This window comes from Muscardinus avellanarius, assembly GCF_963383645.1.
Source record: "Muscardinus avellanarius genome assembly, chromosome: 12".
In the NCBI taxonomy this organism is placed as follows: Eukaryota; Metazoa; Chordata; class Mammalia; order Rodentia; family Gliridae; genus Muscardinus; species Muscardinus avellanarius.
In genome coordinates, this window is record NC_137798.1 from 92,283,074 (window position 1) to 92,307,815 (window position 24,742).

Below are 24,742 nucleotides of genomic sequence, written 5' to 3' on the forward strand. Positions count from 1 at the left end.
CTTCTGTTGTTTAAGCCGCCCAGGGTATGGTAATTGTTCTAGCAGTCTGAGCCAAGATATACTTAAAGGTCATTTTTGCTGGATAATTATTGCCTAATATTTCCTTTCCTTGAGTTTTTTGTTTTGTTTTTCTTTTCTTTCTGGTACTGGGGGGCAGAACCCAGGAGATTTTCTACCTCTGGGCTATACTTCCAGACCTATTTTATATTTTATTTGGAAACAGGGTCTAGGTTGCTGAGAGCCTCACTCAGTAGCTGAGGCTGGCCTCGAACCTGTGCAATCTTCCTGTCTCAGCCTAAGTGCTGGGATTACTAGCGTGCGCCACCACGCCCGGCCTCCCTTGCGTATTTCAAATGGTCTTCTTTTCCCTGTTGTCATAGACTGTTCTTCCAAACATCTGATACCACTGTATTTTCTTAATGAGAAACTGAGCTTTGGTCTACATATTTAACTCCCAGTGACTTCCCAGAATATGTCTTGGTATTGAGCATTCTGGGTTAACAGTTCCAAGATAAATAATGTATCCGTTCAGTACAGAACTCAGTAATTTTTTTGAGGGGAGGAGGATACTGGAGATTAAACCCAAAGGCATTCTACCTCCAAGTTATAACTCACGCCGGATTGTATTTCTTGTGTGTGTGTGTGTGTGTGTGTGTGTGTGTGTGTGTGTGTGATATTAGGGGTGGAACCCAGAGGCTTTCTACCTCTGGGTTATACTCCCAGACCTATTTTATCTTTTACTTGGAAACAGGGTCTCACTAAGTTGCTGAAAGCCCCACTCAGTAGCTGAGGCTGGCTTTGAAGTTGTGCGATCATCCTGTCTCAGCCTCCCAGGTGTGGGGATTACAAGCGTGCACCACCACGCCCAGCTTGTGTATTTTATTTTTAAACAGGGTCTCACTAAGTTGTGGAGGGCCTCACTAAATAGCTGAGGCTGGCTTCGAACCTGTGATCTTCCTGTCTCAGCCTCCCAAGTACTGGGTTATAAGTGTGCCACCACACCCAGCTTTTTAAAGTCATCAGCTAAAACAAATTCTAACTGTAGAAAGAAAAATTTCTTGAAAGAAAGATGACTTTAAAAAGCTGGGTGTGTTGGCACACACTTGTCAGCCTACATATATGCCTTTTTTTGTGTGTGTGTGGTACTGGGGTTCCTGGAAGCCCTTCTACCTCCAAGCTACATGCCCAGACCTATTTTTTATATTTTTATTTGGAAACAGGGTCTCTTAAGCCAGCTCAGCTGGCTTCAAACCTGCGCGATCCTCCTGTCTCTGCCTCCCAAGCACGGGGATTACGAGCGTGCGCCACCACGCCTGGTTTTGCCTATTTTTATTTATTCATTTTTTAGTACTGGAGAGTGAACCCAGGCATCTTTTATCCCAACCCTTTTTTATTTTGAAACAGGGTCTAGCTAAGTTGCTGGAGATCTCGCCAAGTTGCTAAGGCTGGCCTGGTACCAAAGATCCTCCTGCCTCAGCTTCCCGAGTACTGGAATTACAGGTGTGTGCACACCTGACCAGGTCTATTTTTTAAACCCTTTCTTCTCCAGGTAATTTCTGAAACTTTCACCATTTCCCCTGCTTTGTACAGGCTAGTACCTCTAACTAGAAAATGTCTCCTTAAGTCTTTCAAAAAGTCAGCTCCTAAGCCAGGCGTGGTGGTGCACGCTTGTAATCCCAGCGTTCGGGAGGCTGAGACTGGAGGATCGCGGTTCACGGACAGCCTCAGCTACTGAGTGAGGCCCTCTGCAACTTAGTGAGATCCTGTTTCAAAATAAAGAATAAAAAATAGGGCAGAGGGTGTAGCTCGAAGGTCAAATGACCCTGGGTTCCATTCCCAGACTCGAAAAAAAAAAAAAAAAAAGTCAGCTCCTAGCTGGACATACTCATAATCCCAGTACTTGGGAAGCTGAGACAAGAGGATCACAGGTTCACGGCCAACTTTGGCTACTTAGTGAGGCCCTCCCCAGCTTAGTGAGACTCTGTTTCAAAATAAAGAATAAAAAAAAAAAAATAGGGCTGGGGATGTAGCTCAGAGATAGAATGCCCCTGGGTTCAATCCTTGGTACCACAAACACACACAAAAAAAGATCAGCCCCTATACCTTTCCTGTTCAAGTTCTTCCTGTCTGCCCCCAGGAACCTACAGCTTTAATGAAAGCATTTCTTATCATGGGACACTGTGATGATTTATTTACAGGAACTGCCAGTTCCACCCGTCTGTAAACAGCTCCTCCAGGGTCAGATTAAGGCATATGTTGTAGTATGTTCATGTCCCACACCACCCAGCACAGTTCCTGGATCACAGGACATCTTCAGGAGGTGCTGCAGGAGTTAAAGTGTCCGGCTCAGGTTCCCCCTCTGGCTCCACTCCTCTCTCGGTGTTTAGGTTTCAGACCTGCTTCACAGCTGGTTTGTGCTTCTCTCCCACCTGGACGCTTGCTGCTTCAGCGTTCCATCCTCTTCCGATAATTAACTGGCCCACTCAACCGGCATTCCACAAGAATGGGGCAGTACCAGGTTCTTATTATTTGCAGGGCGCTATGTTATTAGCTTTAGTCAGAAAAGTAAAGCTAAAGAAAGCACGCCTCCAAATCCAGGGAAGAGATAAGATATGTACACAAAGGGACCATAAAGAGAGGCCGCGGCTGCCATCTTGACAAAAACAAGCGAACTGCGGGGCCGCCTGGGGAAGGCCGAGCTCGCTCCAGCTTCACGGAGGGTTTCTGAACCACCAGTCAGAAAATGAATAGGGTGCTGGGACTTAAATAGGAACCGGATCTTGGACGCAGAGATAGAAGGGGATGCAGCAGGTTCAGGGCCCTGAAAGTATTCCAGCGTGGCCCCAGAGTCACGTTAAATAGGGTTGGAAAGATAACGAAGTGGCGGATTTCAGAGTTTTAGGCAAGCTCAAGAATTTGTTTCTCTAGTGCCAAAGGTCAAACCCAAAGTCCTCACTCATGCCAAGCGAGTGCTTTAATACTGAGTTGCATCCCCAGCCTGTAGTTTTTTTGTTTTATTTTTTTCAAAGAAAAAAAATTTTTTTTTTTTTTTAAGAATATTTAAACTGGGCCGGGCGTGGTGGCGCACGCTTGTAATCCCCGCGCTTGGGAGGCAGAGACAGGAGGATCGCGCAGGTTCGAAGCCAGCCGCGCGCGCTGGTTTAGGAGACCCTGTTTCCAAAATGAAAATGTAAAAAATAGGTCTGGGAGTGTAGCCCGGAGGTAGAAGGGCTTCCAGGAACCCCAGTACCACCAAAAAAAAAAAAAAAAAAAAAAAAGAATATTTAAACTGGGCCTGGTGGAAGGGGCCTGTCATCCCAGTACTTCAGAGGCTGAGATACCACAGGGACAGCCTCAGAAAGTAGTGAGACTCTCATCAACCTAGCAAGACCGTATTTCCAAAAGAAATAAAATCGGAAACCAGGAGTGGTGGCGCACGCTTGTAATCCCAGCATTCAGGAGGCTGAGACCGGAGGATCACGATTCGCGGACAGCCTCAGCTACGTAGTGAGGCCCTCTGCAACTCGGTGAGACCCTGTTTCAAAATAAAGAATAAAAAATAGGGCTGGGGGTGTAGCTCAGAGGTTGGATGCCTCTGGGTTCCATCCCCAGACCCGAAAAAAAGAAAGAAAGAAAGAAGGAAGGAAGGGAAGGAAAAAAGAAAGAAAAATCAGGCTAGGGGAGTAACTTGAAAGTAGAATGCCTCTAGGTTCCATTCCCAGTACCACACACACAGAAAAAAAGAATACTTAAACTAGGGGTGGCACACTCTTGTAATCCCAGTACTTGGGAGGCTGAGACAGGAGGATCGCAGGATCAGGTCCAAATCTAGCCTCACGAGGCTCTCAGCAACCTAATGAGACCCTGTTTCCAAAAAAGAAACAAAATCAAAGCCAGGCATGGTGGCATACACTTGCAATCCCAGCATTTGGGAGGCTGAGACAGGAGAATCATAGTTTGAGGACAGCCTCAGCTATTTAGTGAGGCCATTTGCAACTCAGTGAGACCCTGTTTCAAAATAAAGAATAAGAAAAAGGGGTGGATGTGTAATTTGGAGGCAGAATGCCCCTGGGTTCCATCCCCAATACCGCAAAATAAATAAATAAATAAATAAATAAATAAATAAATAAATAATATTAAGAAATAAAATCAGGCTGGGAATGTAGCCCCGTGGTAGAATGCCTCTGGGTTCAATCCTCAGTACCAAAAAAAAAAAGTAGGTGCTCTGCCATTCTTAATATCATCTTCCCTTTCTGCTTTTGCCCCTTTTGTGTGAGGGAAAGAATGTGTGTGTGTGTGCGTGTGCGTGTGTGTTACTGGGGGTTGAACCCAGGGGCATGCAAACTCTGAGCTACACCCTGAATGTTATTTTTTTTATTTTGAAATCCTCCCTAGTTGCCGAGGGCCTCGCTGGATTGCCGAGGCCGGTTTTGAACCATGATGTTCAGGTCTCGACCTCCCAAGTACTGGGATTACTAGCAGCCACCACTCCCAGCTGTGTTTATCCTTTTTCAGTGCACTTATTGAACAATACTTTCTGACCACAGTATCTTCCCTTTCCCTCTCTGTCATTCCATACCCCCCAAATTCTTTCTCCTCTGTCTCTAGAACAAATATTTCAAGTGAGAGAGCTATAAGAACCTCCTGACGCATCTCTTTGAGGAATAAACACTTATTTTTATAACTGCGTTTATTTTTTTCTTTCTTTACTTCTTTCTTTCTTTCTTTCTTTCTTTCTTTCTTTTTTTAGTGAAACTGGGTATTGAACCCAGAGGTATTCAATCTCCAAGCTACACCTTAGCCCTATTTTTATTCTGAAACAGGGTCTTAGCTGGGCACGGTGATACACATTTATAATTCCAGTACTTGGGAGGTTCTAACAGAAGGATCACAGGTTCCCAGATAACCTCAACTACTTAGTGAGGCCCCCCTCAACCTAATGAGACTCTGTTTCAAAAGAAAGAATAAAAAGTAGGGTTGGGGGTAAAGTTTAGAGGTAGAATGTCCCTAGGTTCAATCTCCAGCAACACAGGAAGGAAGGAAGGAAGGAAGGAAGGAAGGAAGGAAGGAAGGAAGGAAGGAAGGGAAGTAGGAAGGGAGGGAGGGAGGGTCTTGTTAAGTTTGATTAGAGTCTCATTATTTGCTGAGGCTGGCCTTGAACCTTCAATCCTCCTAAGCCTCCCAACTACCGGAATTACAAGAGTGCACCACCACTCCTGGCTGTGACTGCATTTTTAAAATCTCCTCTTTCATTTCCTTACTGCAGAAGATCAGAAAGAAAACCACTGACAGTGATTTCACTACAAGACGAGTTCACAGGCAGGGCAAATGGCACATCATTCTCCCCCTTAATCATTCCTTTGTGCCTGGGGAAGCCATAACTCACCCAGCATGCAGTGCTCTGACACACTGCATACCAGAACCTCCTTGTAATATGGTGCCTAAAAATGCAGGGCGGGAGGGCAAAGTCTCAAACTGTTATCTCCTGCCAAGTTTAGTTTCACTTTTCTAATCTCACTTGGTTCTGTCCCCAAGACAAGTGGCATGCGGTTCCTCACCTGGTAATCTCCTGCTGCAGCTGTACAACCGAAGGCACATAAAACACCACTCCAAAGTAGACCGTAGGTTCCAGCGCATGTTTATCCAGCTGCTTCTTCAAGGGCTTCTCCAAATCTACCCACCGGCGCTGATTTTGCTTGTTGTAGTACCAGAGGCTGAAGTACGTGACCTGGAAAGATGGAAGACCGCTGATGAGGATTTCATGACCTGACTCCACTAGCCTACGACCTGCGCCAACAGGGCAGTCTCCGTACTGCCCCCCTCTCCTCAGAAAGGAGCAACAAGACCAGACCTCTCTCTATTTACTCATATTCAGGAAACAAAGGCAAAAAGTCAACTGCAAGCTGGGCGTGGTGGCACACACGCTTGTAATTACAGCATTCAAGAGGCTGAGACCAAGGATCACGGTTCGCACACAGCCTCAGCTTCTTGGCGAGGCCCTTCACTGCTCAGTGAGACCTTGTTTCAAGAAATAAAAAGACTAAAAACTAGGGCTGGGGGTATAGCTCGGAGGTACAGTGCCCCTGGGTTCCATTCCCAGTACCGCCAAAAAAAAAAAAAAAAAAAAAGTCAACTTACCACATTTCTTGAACTCTGGAAAAAAAATACATTCATGCCTATACATCGGAATGTAGCAGGCTCTATGTGATTTTATATACAGGGTGTTTTTTTGTGTGTGTGGCACTGGGGATGAAACCCAGGGGCATTCTACCTTCAAGATACACCCCCAGCCCCATTTTTTTTTTTTATTCTTTATTTTTAAACAGAGTCTCACTGAGTTGCAACGGGCCTAAGTAGCTGAGGCTATCCTCGAACCGCGATCCTCCTATCTCAGCTCCCCAGAATGCTGGGATTACAAGTGTGCGCCACCACGCCCGGCTCTACATACAGGTTTTTAACAACAAAACACTGAAAAATATTGTTTTGTTTCTCAAATAGCAAAACATTAACTTTATCATTTTAGAAGCATACTGAGGAGCTACCCAGTAGAAGTCTGATGAAACAGTGCCTACTCAACTTTTCACTAGTCTTAAATTTGGCTTCTATGAATAACTATTTCATACAAATGTTAGCAAACTCTAGTAACACAAGTGCAATTGCAACTCCTCTTTTCCTAAAAAGTTCATTGGTGAAATGAAAGCAAATGCAATTATTTAAATTAGTTTAATGTACAGAGTGAATCTGGAATTAATGCATACAATGTGAAGGTGAATTCTCTCTCTCTTAGAAACACACAAACATACACACGAAAACCTGCATTAATGCAGGAAAATGAGTGTATTACTCAGAGGTTTGGAAAGTAAATAGCTCAGAAGTAGCATTTACATTTTACTTACTGTGTAATGAAATTGTTATGGTAAATCAATAGGAGCCCTGGGCCTGGTCAACCTGAAAGGGCTTGAAAGCACTTAACATCTAAAATGGTAGCCTCAGGCCACAGCTAAAATGTACCTTAAAATCAATGTACAGATCAAGGCCACTGGGAAAGCATTGCTTTGTTGTCCCAGGACTCAGAGCAAGGCTGCCAAATAGAACTCTGTGTCATGATGGACACATTCCATATCTGCACGTTCCAATAAACAGCCACTAATCACAGGGGGCTGCTGGGCCCTTGAGAGGTGCCTAGTACCTCTGAGGAACTGGATTTTTAGTGGTATGCAGCTTTAATTCAATTACATTACATTGCCGCTCTATTGCATCTTACGGTTTTTTATAAAATAAAAATTATACCTTTAATATTAGGCTATCAAATTTATTGGACAAAAGTGAGAAATGTATCGATTGTCCCTCTATATCCACAAACTCCTGGGAACCCGCAGGGATTCAGTAAATGCAGCTGGATAAAAAGAATGAATAATGTCTCGCTTCTTCGTTGCTACCTAAAGGATCACATATGAAGCCGGGCATAGTGACACATGCTTGCAATCCCAGGACTTGGGGGAGAAGCTGAGACAGAAGGTTGCAGGTTCAAAACTAGCCTCAGCAAATTAGCAAGAACTTATTTCAAAATAAAAATAAAATAGGGATGGGGCATATAGCTCGGAGGTAGAGTCCACAGTACCAAAAATAAAATATAATACAAAGTAGAGTTAGGGGATGTAGCTCAGAGATAAAACTTCCCTGGGTTCAATCCCTGGTATCCCCCCCCCAAAAAAAAAATCTCACCAGGCAAAGGTTTTTTATTTTTTTTCTTGGTTAATCTTGAGAATATAAATAACTGACTTTCCAAAATAATTTCAAATCCATTAAAAAAGAACAAAGGTGAGGGGTAGGGTTGAGGAAAAAGGAGGGAACACTTCCTAACTAACTCTCCAGGGCCGGCACTGACACCAAAACCACCAAAAAAGAAAACTGTGATCCTCCTGTCTCAGCCTTCCAAGTACTGGGATTACAAGCATGTGCCACCATGCCTGGCTTGTATATCACATTATTAACACAATGGAAAGACTACACCTTATCACATAGTTAACTCAACTGATACAGAAAAAGCATAAAATTCAAGACCTTTTTATGATTTAAAAAAAAAATCTAGAAAGCTGGGCATGGTGGCGCATGTTTGTAATCCCAGCATTTGGGAGGCTGAGACAGGAGGACAGAGGTTCACAGACAGCCTCAGCTACTTAGTGAGGCCCTTTGCAACTCAGTGAGACCCTGTTTCAAAATAAAGAATAAAGCTGGGCATGGTGGCGCATGCTTGTAATGCCAGCGCTTGGGAGGCTGAGACAGGAAGATCTTACAGGTTTGAAGCCAGGCTCAGCTACTTAGTGAGGCTCTTAGCAACTTAATGAGACCCTGTTTCCAAATAAAGTATAAAATAGGTCTGGAGTTTAGCTCGGAGGTAGAAAAGCCCCTCAGTTCCACCCCCAGAACAACAAAAAAAATAAAGAATAAAAAATAGGGCTGGGCCAGGCATGGTGGCACAAGCTTGTAATCCCCACACTTGAGAGGCGGAGACAGGAGGATCGCGCAGGTTCGAAGCCAGCTGCGCTGGCTTAAGAGACCCTGTTTCCAAATAAAAAAGTATAAAATAGGTCTGGGAGTGTAGCCCCGAGGCAGAAAGGTTTCCAGGAACCCCAGTACCACCAAAAAAAAAAAAAAAAAAAAAAAAAAAAGTAGGGCTGGGGGTACAGCTTGGAGGTGGAATGTCCTGGGTTCCATCCCCAGTACCACACAAGAAAAAAAAAACGAAGTTAACGGACTCGTGCTTCCTCATTTCAAAACATCTTGCAAAGCTACAACAATAAAAAAAAAGTGTGGTATTAACATAACAAGAAACATACTGACCAAGGGAACAGAATTGAGGTTCCAAAAATGAACTTAGGCAGCTCTAGTCAACTGAGTTTCAACAACGGTGCCAGGACCATTCAACAGGGAAAGAACAATCTCTTCTACGACGGAGATGGGACAAGGTCGTCGGGCCAGAAAAAGAAAATGAACTGGAACCTGGCATGGTGGCACACACCTATAACCCCTGTACTTGGGAGGCCAAGACTGGCCTAAGCAACTTGGCAAGACCTTGTTTCAAAATTAAATAAGGCTAAGGTGCTGGGCGTTGTAGCGCACACTTGTAATCTCAGCATTTGGGAGGCTGAGACAGGAGGATCATGGTTTTTGGACAGCCTCAGCTAACTTATTGAGGCCCTTTGCAACTCAGTGAGACCCTGCTTCAAAAAAAAAAAAGGCTAGTGCCGGGCGTGTGGTGGCGCACGCTTGTAATCCCCATGCTTGGGAGGCAGAGACAGGAGGATCGCGCTGGTTTGGAGTCAGTCTTGCTGGCCTAAGAGACCCTGTTTCAGCCGGGCGTAATGGCGCAGGCTTGTAATCCCAGCACTGGGGAGGCGGAGACCAGAGAATCGCGGTTCTCAGACAGCCTCAGCTACTTAGTGAGGCCCTATGCAACTCAGTGAGACCCGGTTTCAAAATAAAAATATAAAATAGGTCTGGGAGTGTAGCCCAGAGGTAGAAGGGTTTCCAGAAACCCCAGAACCACACACACACACAAAAAAGAGACCCTGTTTCCACATAAAAAGTAAAAAAAATAGATCTAGGAGTGTAGCCCGTGGGAGTGTAGCCCGGAGTTAGAAGGGCTTCCAGGAACCCCAGTACCACCAAAAAATATAAATAAATTAATTAATTAATTAATTAATTAATTAAAAATAAAATAAAAATAAAAAGGCTAAAAAATAGGGCTGGGGGTGTAGCTCTGAGATACAATGCCCCTGGGTTCCATCCCCAGTACTGCAAAATTAAAATAAAATATAGTAAGAACTGAACACAGGTATTCAAATACACATACAGTCACATTCATAGCAGGACTATTTACAGTAGCCAAAAGGAGGAAACAACCCAATACTCATCCCCAGATCAATGAACAAACTGTGTGTTGGTATATACACACGCTAAATGGCGTCTTCAGCCATAAAAAAAAGTATGAGGAACAGATGTATGCTGCCAAGTGGGTGAACGTCAGTGCATGGAGGCAGAAAGTGAACTGTTGGTTGGCAGGGGTAAGAGCAGGAAGGAATGGGAAGCGACTGCTTAACAGGCACAGGGTCTCCCTTGCAAGTGATGAAGATGCTTGGAAGTATAGAGATAGCGCTGGAAAAACAGTAAATGTCACTGAATCTGCTTACTTTATAATGGTTGACTTTATGTCGTGAATTTCACCTTAACAAAAAAAATTAAAGATCAGAAATATTCAAGCCAGAGCCAGGTGTGGTGGCGCACACTTGTAATCCCAGCATTTGGGAGGCTGAGACTGGAGGATCATGATTTGCAGAGGGCCTCAGCTACTTAGTGAGGCCCTCTGCAACTTAGTGAGACCCTGCTTCAAAATAAAGAATAAAAAGTCGGGCGTGGTAGCGCACGCTTGTAATCCCCGCACTTAGGAGGCTGAGACAGGAGGATCGCGCAGGTTCGAAGCCAGCCTCAGCTACTTAGTGAGGCTCTCAGCAACTTAGAGTGAGACCCTGTTTCCAAATAAAATATGAAGTATGTCTGGGAGTATAGCCCAGAGGTAGAAAGCCTCTGGGTTCCACCCCCAGTACCACAAAAAAAATAAAAAAATAAAAAATAAATAAAAAATAAAAAAATAAATAAAAAATAGGGCTGGGGTGTAGCTTGGAGGTAGAATGCCCCTAGTACTGCAAAAAACAAAAAAATTTAAGCTGGACACGGTAGTGCACACTTGTAATTTCAATATTTGAGAGGCTGAGACAGGAGGATTGCAGGTTCAAGGATAGCCTCAACAATGTAGCAAGATTCCCAGCAAGCTAGTGAGGCCCTGTTTCAAACTAAAAAATAAAATAGGGCTGGAGGTGTGGCTCATAGGTAGAACTCCCATGAGTTCAATCCCTAATATCACCAAAAAAAAGGTGATGAAGTACTTTGTAACTTATAATTGTGCTGATAGAACTAAAAAGCACTCTTATTTATTAAAATAACAATAAATAAACTTAGCAGATGAGATTTCAGTTACAACAGAGAATGAAATAAAACTTGAGTGAGGCGTGCTTCTTCCTTAAATATACAACTATCCAAATAACTAATTTCTTTTTGACTCAAAATTAGCATATACCATTTATTATTACTATTTAAAAGAAATATAAAAACTGGTATAGACAGGGCCCTTATTTGCTTTAATTTTTTTTGGTGGTACTGGGGTTCCTGGAAGCCCTTCTGCCTCCGGGCTACACTCCCACACTGTGCGATCCTCCTGTCTCCGCCTCCCAAGCCTGGGGATTACAAGCGTGCGCCACCACGCCCGGCTGCTTTAAAATTTTTACATTGTCATGTCATAATATTCTAAATATTTGCGAATTTCAGAGCATTTCAGATTTGGGGATTATGGTTTGCTGGGGTGGTAAAATCTATGCAAATAATCCCAAATCTGAAAAAACTCTGAAAGCTGAAACATTTTTGATCCCAGCAAGCATTTTGAATAGGGGAACAACCTGCATTACTAGTCATCACTTAGTATAATGGATCGAACTCTGAATGTTCCTCAGCTCTCACAGAAACGAGTAGCCATGTTGGAAATGGGGCTTGATGGCTAAGGGGGAGTCCCTGGCCTTGGAGATTATAAAAAGATGTCTACTCCCTCAGCTTTCTCTGCTTGCCGTCCCACAGTGTGAGAGCAGAGCCTTGCTCTTTCTCTGCTTCCTCCTGCCATGTCCTGAGCTCCCCAGATCTGGCCTGCCATGGACTGAACCCTGAAATCTCCAAATCTGTGAGCAAATAAATCTACCTTCCTCTAAACTGTGTGGTCAGTTATTCAGGATTATAGCAGTGAGAACTGACTGAAACACTTGGTCTAGGACATTTTCCAAAATCACATGCCTTCTCTTCCTGGAGTCCAAACCTTCTTGGTGATGTCTGTTGTGCTACTGTTTACAGACTTGTTTTGTTTTGTTTTTTGTGGGTTTTGGGGATGGAACCCAGGGGCATCCAACCTCCAAGCCACACCCCCTGCCCTATTTTTTATTCTTTATTTTGAAACAGGGTCTCGCTGAGTTGAAGGGGGCCTTACTAAGTAGCTGAGGCTGTCCACGAACCGCGATCCTCAGGTCTCTGCCTCCCAAATGCTGAGGTTACAAGCGTGCGCCGCCACACCCAGCTTTACAGACTTGTTTTAATGCAGTAAAAGTTTCCCAACAGATCAGTCTTTAATTATTGCCTTTCTCCTGCCACTCCTTATTATCCAACTTCCAAGACTTTCCTGATGAGAAACTTTACTTCTGAGGTGGCAATTCTGTCTGCTTTCACTAGTGATCAAAGCAAGTTGATTTGCCCTGTGGGAAACTCAGTACAACTGAAGCTAATAAGTCACTGAATCTTCTGGCATCTCCTAGATCTACTCTCAATATCACTAACTAGATTTGTGAATTTTTACATTTTCCCTTTATTTCTTGTTTTGTTCTGAACAAATACACCACAATATTTTTAGTAGTTATTCAACAACTTCAAGGCTGTTAAAAAATTTTCATAGCTATCCCCCTAAAATTGTAGAGATAACTGTGCCCACTGTGTCAATTACAGTAAAAACAAGTTAAACAGAATGTAACTACTTTTCAAAAGATATATTTTATAGGATATAGATATATAAAGTTGATTTGTAAGCAAAGGTAAGACAGAAAACAAAAATAGCTTCCTCCACTGGAGAAGGGGTCCCCAAAAGAGAGTAACCCCAGAAGATATGGTTGACTGACTCTAAATGAACTGACATTAACTCTGGGAATAGAGTGATTTGATCATCCAGTTTGAGTTTCAGAGGAAAAGATCGTTTACGAGCTTGAGCTTGGGAGAAAGGTACAGTGCCCCAAATCACAGTCCTAAGGAGACACCAGCTACTATAGGCAGGCCCACAGAATATAAACCTCTTCCTAATTCCCAAGTCATTTCTTGTCTATTTTAAGTCTTTGGGGTTGTCCTGTTTTTTAAAGCAGAGAGGAGGGACACACAAATAAACGGAAGGTTTTTAAAGCCACTGGTGCACTGGGTTTGATAAAAGTTAATCATGTAAAAAATTGCAAACATCATTTATCTTGATACCTTTTTAGAGTAGGCAAAAGTCAGAAGGCTTTTCATCCAGAAGGACATGAGAGAAGATGGCTCTAGATAAAGTCTATCCCGGGCAGCGATCATCTAACAGGGGTGGTTAACAAGCATTAACCTAACACAGGGCCCGAGCTCGCCTGGGTGCTGGGCCTGCGATAAATAATAAAGTGCTGTGCGCCGTCCTTTGGAGGGAGAGCAGTGGTCGCGTTGCCTCTAAGCAGGCGGTCCCCTTGGCTTTTCTGCTTAATTTTACTCCTTTCTTCTATCCTTGACGAAATGATGTACTATTTTACAGCCAAGGTGATAATATACGATATTAGGAAGAACGTTCTATCACACATAAATGAAGACTTGAGAAAATGCCAATTGAACATGTATCTCGGTTTTCTAATTTCACCAAAGTGAGATTCAAGGGAGTAAACTTCAAAAATCAGAATGGCCAGATTTTTACTGTAATATTTAGTTTTCCGGAAGAGAGTCAAATGAAAAGCTAATTTCAAGGAATTATTCAAGGAAGGCCAACAATACCAATTGGGCTCAGTGCAAACATTTAACTGCTCTTTAGGATCCTGGACAATGAGATGCTATGAAGAATGCAATGACTTCAAAATAGAATGACACGATTCTTTTTCTTTCTTTCTTTCTTTTTTTTTTTTGGAGTACTGGGGTTGGAACCCAGGAGCATTCTACCTCTGAACTACACCCTCAGCCTTACTTTTTATTCTTTATTTTGAAACAGGGTCTCACTGAGTTGCAAAGGGCCTCACTAAGTAGCTGAGGCTGTCCTCAAACCGCGATCCTCCTGTCTCAGCCTCCCGAATGCTGGGATTCCAAATGTGTCCCACCACGCCTGGCTTATTCTTTATTTTGAAACAAGGTCTCACTAAGTTGTGGAGGGTCTCACAAGTTGCTGAGGCTGGCCAAGAAAGAACCTGCAACCATCCTCCTGTCTCAGCCTCTTAAGTACTGGGATTACAAGAGTGGGCCAAGACACCCGGCTGACATATTCTTTAAAAATATATTCTTCTGCCAGGTGTGGTGGTGTATGCTTGTAATCCCTGCACTTGGAAAGCAAGAGACAGGTGGATCGCGCAGGTTCAAAGACAGCCTCGCTGGCATAAGAGACCCTGTTTCCAAATAAAATATAAAATAGGTCTGGGAGTGTAGCCCCAGTATAGAAGGGTTCCATCCCCAGTACCACAAAAAAATATATAAATATATTTTATATATAAAATACATGTTATATATTTTTTATTTATATATAAGAATATATATACGTGTATATATATATTCTTCTTGGGCTGAGGGTATAGCTTAGTAGTAGAGCATTTGCTTTATATTCAAGAAAACCTGGGTTCAATGCCCAATACAGGGGGGAAAAAAAAAATGAAGCCAGGCATTGTGGTGCATGCATGTAATCCCAGGTTCGTGGCAAGCCTCGGCTACTTAGTGAGGCCCTCCACAACTCAGTGAGACCCTGTTTCAAAATAATTATTACAAAATAGGGATAGGAGTGTAGCTCAGAGGTACAATGCCCCTGGATTCAATCCCTAGTACCACAATAAATAAATAAATAAATAAATAAATAAATAAATAAATAAATAAAATGAAGAGCTGGGTGTGGTGGCACACTCCTGGAATCTCAGTACTTGAGAGGATGAAATAAGATCAGAGCTTCAAGACCAGCCTCAGCGACTTAGGAAGACTCATCAACCTAGAAAGGCCATGTTTACAAACAAAAAATAAAAAATAGAGCTGGGCGTGGTGGTGCACGCTTGTAATCCCCGCCCTTGGGAGGCTGAGACAGGAGGGACAGGAGGATCGCACAGGTTCGAAGCCAGCCTCAGCTACTTAGTGAGGCTTTCAGCAACCTAGTGAGACCCTGTTTCCAAATAAAGTATAAAACAGGTCTTGGAAGATACCTGGAGGTAGAAAAGCCCCTGGGTTCCACCCCCAGTACCCCAAAAAATAAATAAATAAAAATAAAAATAGGGCTGGGGGTGTATCTTGCCCCCGAGTTCAAACCCTAGTACCACATGAAGGAAGGAAGGAAGGAAATATTTAGATTAATGAAAAAATAGATCTCTTAGAGTCTAGGGATATTGCATTAAGAGAAAAAATTCTTATTCCCACATAGCTTACACTCCTATAGATGAAGAAAGACAATTAAGCAAATGTATGATACACCATATATGAGAGGTGCTATGGAGAAAGATATTTGCTTATGAGATTAAAGTAACAGTAACACATCTTTAAAGAGTAAACCAAAGCCAGAAATCACAGACCTATAACCTAGTACTTAGAAGGCTGAGACGAGAGGTTCCAGATTCAAAGTCAGCCTCAGCAATTTAGAGACCCTACTTCAAAATAAAAAATAAAATAGGGCTAGAGGTGTACCTCAGAAGTAAAATGACCATGGGTTCACTCTCCAGTACCAAAAAAATAAAAATTAAAAGGGCTGGAGGTGTGGTTCAAAGGTAGAATGCCCTTAGGTTTAATGAGAGAGAGAGAGAGAGAGAGAGAGAGAGAGAGAGAGAAAGGAAGGGAGGGAGACACACACACACACACACACACACACACACACACACACACAGCGAGAGTGAGAGCAAGAGAGAGAAAGAGAGAGAGAGAAAGCATGAGCATGGGAGCCCATGAGCCAGGCATGATGGCACACACTTGTACTCACAGAACTCAAGAAGCTAAGACAGGAGACCTCAAGTTTGTGGCCAGCCTTAGTAATTTAGCCAGGCCCTCTGCAACTTAGCTGTTCAAAATAAAAAAGTAGGGGTGGGGTGTAGCTAAGAGGTAGAATGCCTCTGAGTTCAGTCCCCAGTACCATAGAATGGAAGAAAGAAGGCAGAAGGAGGAAGAAAGGAAGGTTCATTATGCTATACACGACTAATCTGTATTCCAAACAAAAAAAAAAAAATCTTTTTTGCAGTACTGGGGATTGATCCCAGGGGCATCAATCTCCGAGTACCTCCGAGCTACACCCCCAGCCCTATTTTTTTTAATTTTGAAACAGGGTCTCACTAAGTTGAGGCGGGCCTAAGTAGCTGAGGCTTGCCCTGAGCCTGGGATCCTCCTGTTTTAGCATCACAAATACTGGGATCACAAGCGAGCACCACCACGCCTGGCTCAAGAAATATAATTTTAAAAGTCTCAATGAAATAGGCAATTAAATGATAAAAACGGAATCATGGCGTATAATAGAGGAATTCGAAATGGATTAACGATTTATAGTGGCCCTTTCCACGTGCCAATAATTCACAGATGGTAGAATGGAAACGGTCCAGTGGTGTGATCTTGTAAATACACCTGTATGCTGTAGATGATCACTGGGATACGGCTCATCAATGCAAAGCCGGGCGTGGTGGCGCACGCTTGCAATCCCAGCATTTGGGAGGTTGAACAGGAGGATCACGGATCGTGGACAGTCTCAGGTACTTAGTGAGACCCTTTTTCAAAATTTAAAAATTAAAAAAAAAAAAATAGGACTGGGGGTGTCACTCGGAGGTAGGTGCCCTTGGGTTCCATCTCCAAAATCAACAAAAAAGAGGGGGGGGGGGGAGAGAGAGAGAGAGAGAGAGAGAGAGAGAGAGAGAGAGAGAGGGAGATGCAGCAAATACTTGAATGGACTCACTGGTTCTACCATTCTTTTCTTGCTTGGTTGTAGATTTTGACTCTAGAAGCCCCCCCACCCCCAGATTCATGCAATAGTAATACAACCAAATATTGTTTTGGAAAACGTCTCAGCATGGAACTCTCGGGGGTGTATTTCATCAGCCCTAATACTTCCAACTCTGCCAGTGAACTCACAAAAGGCTTTCTATTCTCAGTTCCTGCCACGGACACCTCCCTAACACTGTTTCTCCGGTCTCCATTCGTGTTTCTCTTATGCTTATCTTTCTTTCTTTCTTTCTTTCTTTCTTTCTTTCTTTCTTTCTTTCTTTTTCTTTTGTGCCTTGGATGACTTCAAAGATATACTTTAAGCAGAGTGATAAATTGTAAAAATAATAAAATTAAGTCATAACAAACATTTCAATCATACTTACAACAATCTTCATCAGATCTGAGAGGCCACACTGTGCCGGGCTTTCATTAGGGGTACCTCTCACAGCCAGGCATGGTGGCGCACCCCTGCAATCCCAGTACTCGGAAGGCTGAGACAGGAGGACCACAAGTTGGAGGTCAGCCTCAGCAACTTAGTGAGGCTCTCAGCAACTCAGACCATGTTTCAAGATTAAAAAAAATAAGAAAAAAAAATAGGGCTGGGGGTGTAGCTCAGAGGTAGATTGCCCCTGGGTTCAATCTTCAGTACCATTAAAAAAAAAAAAGAACACTTGGTCACTTGCCCAAAGTTACATACTGATAAAAGATGTTGATCAAAGAAGCAGAACTATTCTAGTTGTGGCTTCTGCTCTGTAACCATGCAGAAGTTACTTAAAACCTGTGTCTCAGGTTACCCATCTGCAAAAGAGAGATGGGATGGATGTGGTGGTGCACACCTGTAATCCTAGTACTTGGGAGGCCAAGACAAGAGGATCAGAGGTTCAAGACCATCCTCAGCAATTTAGCAAGACTCTCCGCAACTTAATGAGGCACTCTTTCAAAACATAAAAACAGAAAGGGTTTGGAGTGTAACTTGAAAGTAAAATACCCCTGGGCTCAATCCCTATTATTACCAAAAAGAAATAAAAAGAGATGAGTAAATATAGTGCCTCACTCACAGGATTATTTTGAGGACTGAAATAAGAGAAAAGATATTACATACTTGCAAGACCATCTCACGCCATAAGTGCTTGAGGAATATGAGCACTTGTTATCAAGGGGTGTTCTATTTTTTATTTTTTGCCATACTGGGGATTGACCCCAGGGGCATCCTACCTCCCCCAGCCCCATTTTTTTTTATTCTTTATTTTGAAACAGGGCCTCACTAAGTAGCTGAGGCTGGTAGCGAACCTGCGATCCTCCTGTCTCTGCCTCCCAAATGCTGGGATTACAAGTGTGCGCCACCACGCCTGGCTTATTATCAAGTTTTCAAGTCCCCCTCAAACAGTATAGAATTTCATATTACATTTTCTTTAGTAGAGGAAATCCTACATTTCCATTCTTCACTAACAGGACTAACACGTTTATCTTCGGTAAGTTTTCCTTTTCTTTCCCTTCTTTTCCTTTCAAAATAAATTAATGGAAAGAACCCCATTTGGAATTTTTTTTTTTTTTTTTTTTTTTTTAGGAAAATGGCAGTGGTTCGATGGAACAGTAGTGTGTCGTCATGTCATGGAGGAAAACAGTGCCGAGCCCGGACCCGGGAGAGCTGAGCACTCACGGGTGGCTGTCGCTGGCCGGGCACTGGTTGTTCGGCAGTTACTGTGAAATCTGTGTTCGTGCTTAGTCTTTTCTTTTGGGATCACACTAACGTGTGTATCTCTTGATGTGCTTTCCTCAGGTCACCATTCAAATATTTAAATTCAACTTTAAATTATGCCCAGCCAGAGAAACACAGACAAGTCAAATATGTGCTTCTATAATTACCACCTAGTGATATTTAAAACCCAGGTGAATGGGAATTAAGATTATTTTCTAGACAGTACACACCAAATCCTGAGAAGAAAAGATAGGATGTTGTGGTAAACACCTTATATCTCAGCTCCAAATTTGTCTGTTGTACTTTTTGCCTCAGTATCTTCTTCCAATTAACAATATTTACATGGTTTAAAAAAAAAGAAAAAAAGGACAACAGAAAGGGCTAAAGAAAAGTAACTAATAGGGCTGGGCCCAGCAACACACACGTATAATCCCAGCTGCTTGGGAAGCGGAGAGGCAGAAAGATCCCAAGATCCGGGCAATCCCGGGGAACTTAGCAAGAGCCCGTCTCAAAATAAGAACATAAACATAGCTGAAGATGTAGCTCATTTGGTAGAGTGTGCTAGGATCAATTCCTGGTACCCCAATAAGTAATCCTATTAAGCCAGGAATGGTGGAGCATGCTGGTATTCCCAGCACTCAGGAGGCCAAGACAAGAGGGTCACAGGTTCAAGGCCAACCCCCAGTAATTTAGAGACCATATTGTGTGTGTGTGTGTGTGTGTGTGTGTGTGTGTGTGTGTGTGTGTGTTATAGAGGACGGACCCCAGGGGCATTCTACCTCCAAGCTACACCCCCCAGCCCTATTTTTTATTCTTTATTTAAAACAGGGTCTCGCTGAGTTGCACAGGGCCTCACTAAGTAGCTGAGGCTGTCCACGAACCGTGATCCTCCTGTCTCAGCCTCCCAAATGCTAGAATTACAAACGTATGCCACCACACGGAGTTAGAGACCATATTTCAGACATAAAACTGAACTGAGTTAAATCCCCAGTACCACATATAATAATCGTAACTCTACATTTAAAAATAAGAATTAAGCCGGGCGTGGTGGCGCACGCTTGTAATTCCCACGCTTGGGAGGCTGAGACAGGAGGATCGCATGGGTTCGAAGCCAGCCTCGGCTACTTAGTGAGGCTTTCGGCAACTTAGCGAGACCCTGTTTCCAAATAAAATATATATTTTAAAAAAAAGGTCTGGGAGTATAGCCTGGAGGTAGAAAGCCTCTGAGTTGCACCCTTAGTACCACTAAAAAATAAGAATTAAATCGGGCATGGTAGAATGCCCCTGGGTTGCATCCCCACAACGAGAGAGAGAGAGAGAGAGAGAGAGAGAGAGAGAGAGAGAGAGATGCTAGTTAACAAGGGTCTTGTAGACACTGCTCAACTTTAGTCCACTCCCTCAACAAGATGACAGGAGGAAAACAGGAAGCCAATTACACTCGGTTACATTAAACATATGGGAAGCATCGCAAACAATGATTGGCATAGGGTCAGTATCCAATAAATAGCCTTCAGGGACTTGCACTCAAAATCACCTGACACCAAAACTCCACCCCGTGCCTCCCAACCTGACTTTACCAACTGCAGCTGAATGAATGGAACAAGGTTCAAGCTGCTGAGAAAGTGCTTGACATCAAAATGAGTCAACGACTGAGCCATCTAGCTGGGCGTGGTGGAGCACACCTGTAATCCCAGTGCTTGGGAGGCTGAGACAAGATGATCACAGGTTCGAGGCCAGCCTCAGCTACTTGGTTAGGCCCTTTGCAATTCACTGAGACCCTATTTCAAAGTAAAGAATAAAAGCTGGGCGTGGTGGCGCACGCTTGTAATCCCAGCATCTGGAAGGCAGAGACAGGAGGATCGCAGTTCGAGGACAGCCTCAGCTACTTAGTGAGGCCCTTTGCAACTGAGACCCTATTTCAAAATAAAGAATAAAAGCCAAAGAATTGGCTTTGGACTTCCGAAAGCTCTAGGTGATGAAAAAATTTTAACATTATATTTACTCAGATGATCCCAATAATTAACTGAAAACATTTACTGATCCCCGTCCGTACCCTCAGTCTTACCTGTTCTACAAACACATACTCAAATTCACAACTACTCAGCCCCAAAAGTAAAGCGTTGGCAGGTGACATACTTTTCCCTTACACATACTTTGGTTATTTTTAGAGTCCAAATGAAAACAGCTAGTCCAGAGGAAATGCACATGAAATTCCTGAGGTCTACTCAGATCACAGTCGAGATCGGTCAGTGGATACTTGGAATACCTAAGACGCTAATTAAAAAAAAAAAAAAAACACTCTGATGGCCAGGAGCACTTTCTAAAGTAGTTGCTTGATGGTAATCGTTGGCATCAGATGTTTGATTTCTCTTTATTCCACAAATCCCTTAGGCTAAAAATTGTCCCCACTGGCCAGTAGGTGCTATGAGAAGAATCTGTTCCTAGCTCTGTGGGGAAGCTGACCCCATCCTGACACTGCAATTGTCCCTGCTAGAACTATATCACTCTCTTAAGTGTTTCCAAAGAAGCCCCAAAGTAAAAAAGAAACCAGTCTAAAGAAGAAGGTGCTTTGTGCCTATGTCTAAAGCTTCTCGAGTGGCCAGTTCTCTCCAGGAAATAAAATCACAGGGCAAATAAAGGCTGACTGAACTGAACTGCTGTCCCAGCTCACCAATCTCAATGCAAAGTAAGAGCTGGGCACGGTGGCGCCCACGTGTAATCCCAGTACTCGGTAGGCTGAGACAGGAACATCCGGGTTTGTGGCCAGACTCAGCTGCTTAGTGAGTCCGTCTGCAACTTAGTGAGATCTTATTTCAAAATAAAGAATAAAAAATAGGGCTAGGAGCCCGGCATGGTGGCCCAGGTTTGTAACCCCAGCATTTTGGGAGGTTGAGACAGGAGGATCGTGGTTCGTGGACAGCCTCAGCTACTTTGTTAGGCCCTTTGCAATTCAGTGAGACCCTGTTTCAAAATAAAGAATAAAGCCGGGCGTGGTGGTGCGCGATTGTAATCTCCGCACTTGGGAGGCTGAGACAGGAGGATCGCACAGGTTCGAAGCCAGCCTCAGCTACTTAGTGTGGTTCTCAGCAACTTAGTGAGATCCTGTTTCCAAATAAAATATAAAAAATAAAAATAAATAAAGAATAAAAATGAGCTGGGGGTGTAGCTTGGAGGCTGAATGCCCCTGGGTTCAATCCCAGTAGCACAAATAAAGGAAGGAAGGAAGGAAGGAAGGAAGGAAGGAATACAAGGCAAGAATTCCAAGTTTGAAGCTAAGCAGACATTTACTCAGCAACTCCATACCACGTGGCACAAGGTACGGTTGCAGCCTCCAGTGGCTCTTGACTGAATAATTCTATGACAATGGTGATCATGCACTACAGAGCAAAAAGCTGAGTAAGTGTGCAACACACTGCCAATTGTGTGTGTGTGTGTGATCCTGCATTACAAAGCAAAGAGCTGAGTAAGTGTGCAACACACTGCCAATTGTGTGTGTGTGTGTGTGTGTGTGTGTGTGTGTGTGGTGCTGGGATGGAACCCAGGGGCATTCAACCTCTGAGCTATACCCCCAGACCTATGTTTTATTCTTTATTTTGAATCAGGGTCTCACTGAGTTGCAGAGGGCCTCACTAAGTAGCTGAGGCTGTCCGCGAACCGCGATCCTCCGGCCTTAGCCTCCCAAGTGCTGGGATGACAAGCGTGCGCCACCACGCCCGGCATAATTTTTCAAAACATTTCCTGAAGATTTATGAAGATTTGTAACTCACAGGCAGGTAACCAAATACCCAAAGCCTATAACTAAAACGAGAGGCCATAGTAAGAACTTCTAAATTTCACAAGACTGTGCACCTTCTTCAACAAAATGCTTTGGAGGTCATTTTGGAGGTGGTACAATATTTTATCCAACTTCAAAATTATAATTATGTATGGAATTGTGGTTAATTATGTATGCATGTATATGAAACAATGAAAATTTCCCAACGCACACACAGCCCTCCTCGGAAATGGTTGAAAGAAAATTGGCTTCTATGATTTGAGTCATCCAGAGATTAAAAATGGTGTGTGTGGGCCGGGTGTGGTGGCGCACGCTTGTAATCCCCGTGCTTGGGAGGCTGAGACAGGAGGACTGCACAGGTTCGAAGCCAGCCTCAGCTACTTAGTGAGGCTCTCAGCAACTTAGTAAGACCCTGTTTCCAAATAAAATATAAAATAGGTCTGGGAGTATAGCCCGGAGGTAGGAAGCCTCTGGGTTTCACCCCCAGCACCACCAAAAAAAAAAAAAAATGGTGTGTGTGTGTTGCTAGAGATTGAACCCAAGGGTTTTTTTTATTTTTAAAACAGGGTCTTAGAGCCAGGTGTGGTGGTGCACACTTGTAGTCCCAGCACTTGGGAGGTTGAGACAGGAGGACTGCACAGGTTCGAAGCCAGCCTCAGCTACTTAGTGAGGCTCTCAGCAACTTAGTGAGACCCTGTTTCCAAATAAAGTATAAAATAGGAGTATAGCCCAGAGGTAGAAAAGACCCTGGGTTCCACCCCCAGTACCACAAAACAAACAAACAAACAAAAAAACAGGTTCTTACTAAGTTAATGGCTTCACAACTTCCCCATATCCTGAGGAATAAAAAACTTTTTAAAACTCCAATCAAGTATAAATTTAACTGAGTAACAACCTTAAAATTGAGGAATGTAAAGTATATAAGTAATAAAATGTGATGATGCTAATTAAATTCCACAATGAACCCAGCATGCTGGCATATGCCTATAATACCAGTACTTGGGAGGCTGAGACAGGGAGACAGGAGGATCACAGGTTTGAGGCCAGCCTCAGAAATTTAGCAAGACTCTCTCAGCAGTTTAGTGAGACTCTGTTTCAAAACAAAAAAAATAAATAAAAAGGGCCAGACATGTAGCTCAGAAGTAGAGAACCGGGCGTGGTGGTGCACACTTGTAATCCCAGCAGTTTGGAGGCTGAGACTGGAGGATTGTGGTTTGAGGACAGCCTCGGCTACTACTTAGTGAGACCCTTTGCAACTCAGTGAGACCCTGTTTTGAAATAAAGAATTAAAAAAATAGGGCTGGGGGTGTAGATCAGAGGTAGACGAATGCTCCTGGGTTCCATCCCCAGTACTGCCAAAAAAAAAAAAAAAAAGTAGAATGCTCCTAGATTCACATATAATGTGATATGATAAAATGAGATTATCCTTACTATTGAACCAGGATCCTTGAAAAAGGAATACCCTAAAGAAAAAACCATAAACATAATTCAAAATTTCATAAAGCCTTTTAATCCTACGGTTTGGGTTGAGTGTAAGAGGGATGAAAAAGGCTCGTAGAGTTACTTACACCCTACTGACACCCTGTTTTGGGGACAATGGGCAGGTGACACTGACATTAATTTTCCCAGCTGGCATGGAAACAGCTGTTCAAATATGACCCCTGAATTATGACGGCACACTAACACTCTAACAGGGGGGAAACAGTGATTACCAGTGCCTGCGGCAAAAGTAACTTATAAGCAAACATGCAGCCTCTCAGTAAATGGAAGAAATAATATTTACGCAAGAAAAGGGTTGAGGATGCAGCTCGGTAGCACAGCATTTGCTTAGCATTTCCAGGGCCCTGGGCTCAATCCCCAGTTACACAGATACCTACACACACACACACACACGCACACACACACACACACACACACACGCACACACACACCTACACACACACACCTACACACACACACACCTACACACACACCTACACACACACACACACCTACACACACACACACCTACACACACACACCTACACACACACACCTACACACACACACACCTACACACACACCTACACACACACACACACCTACACACACACACACCTACACACACACACCTACACACACACACCTACACACACACACACCTACACACACACACACACGCGCGCGCACGCACGAAGAAAAGAGTCCGTCTGAATAGAATTTGGCCACCAGTCACCACAATGTGGGTTCACGAGTCAAAATAACCAACAGTGATCAGAGCCTAACACTCACTGAGAGTTTCCTAAATTCCAGGTTCTCTGATAAAGGTCTGACCTTGCATATTAAATCCTCAAGACTCTCATTGACAAGGTATTATTGCCCCCAATTTGTGAAACCAATGGATTTGGGAAACTAAGTAAGTTAATGACTTCCTAATCCATGGCAGCGCTGGGGTCCAATACGAGGTGTTTCTTTTTTTTTTCTTTTTGGGGTATGGGGGA

The 24,742-nt window shown here is 43.4% G+C and overlaps 1 protein-coding gene across 1 annotated transcript in view; it reads right to left on the bottom strand.

Moving 5' to 3' along the window:
• The window catches only part of PTPN21 (protein tyrosine phosphatase non-receptor type 21), a gene marked incomplete at both ends in the record, with an annotated part of 77,164 nt that overhangs the window by 46,717 nt on the left and 5,705 nt on the right, over positions 1 to 24,742 (bottom strand). The window contains one exon of the mRNA XM_080707432.1: positions 5,559 to 5,728. Within this exon, the coding sequence (XP_080563558.1) occupies positions 5,559 to 5,728 (170 nt within the window). The remainder of the gene's footprint in view (positions 1 to 5,558; positions 5,729 to 24,742) is intronic.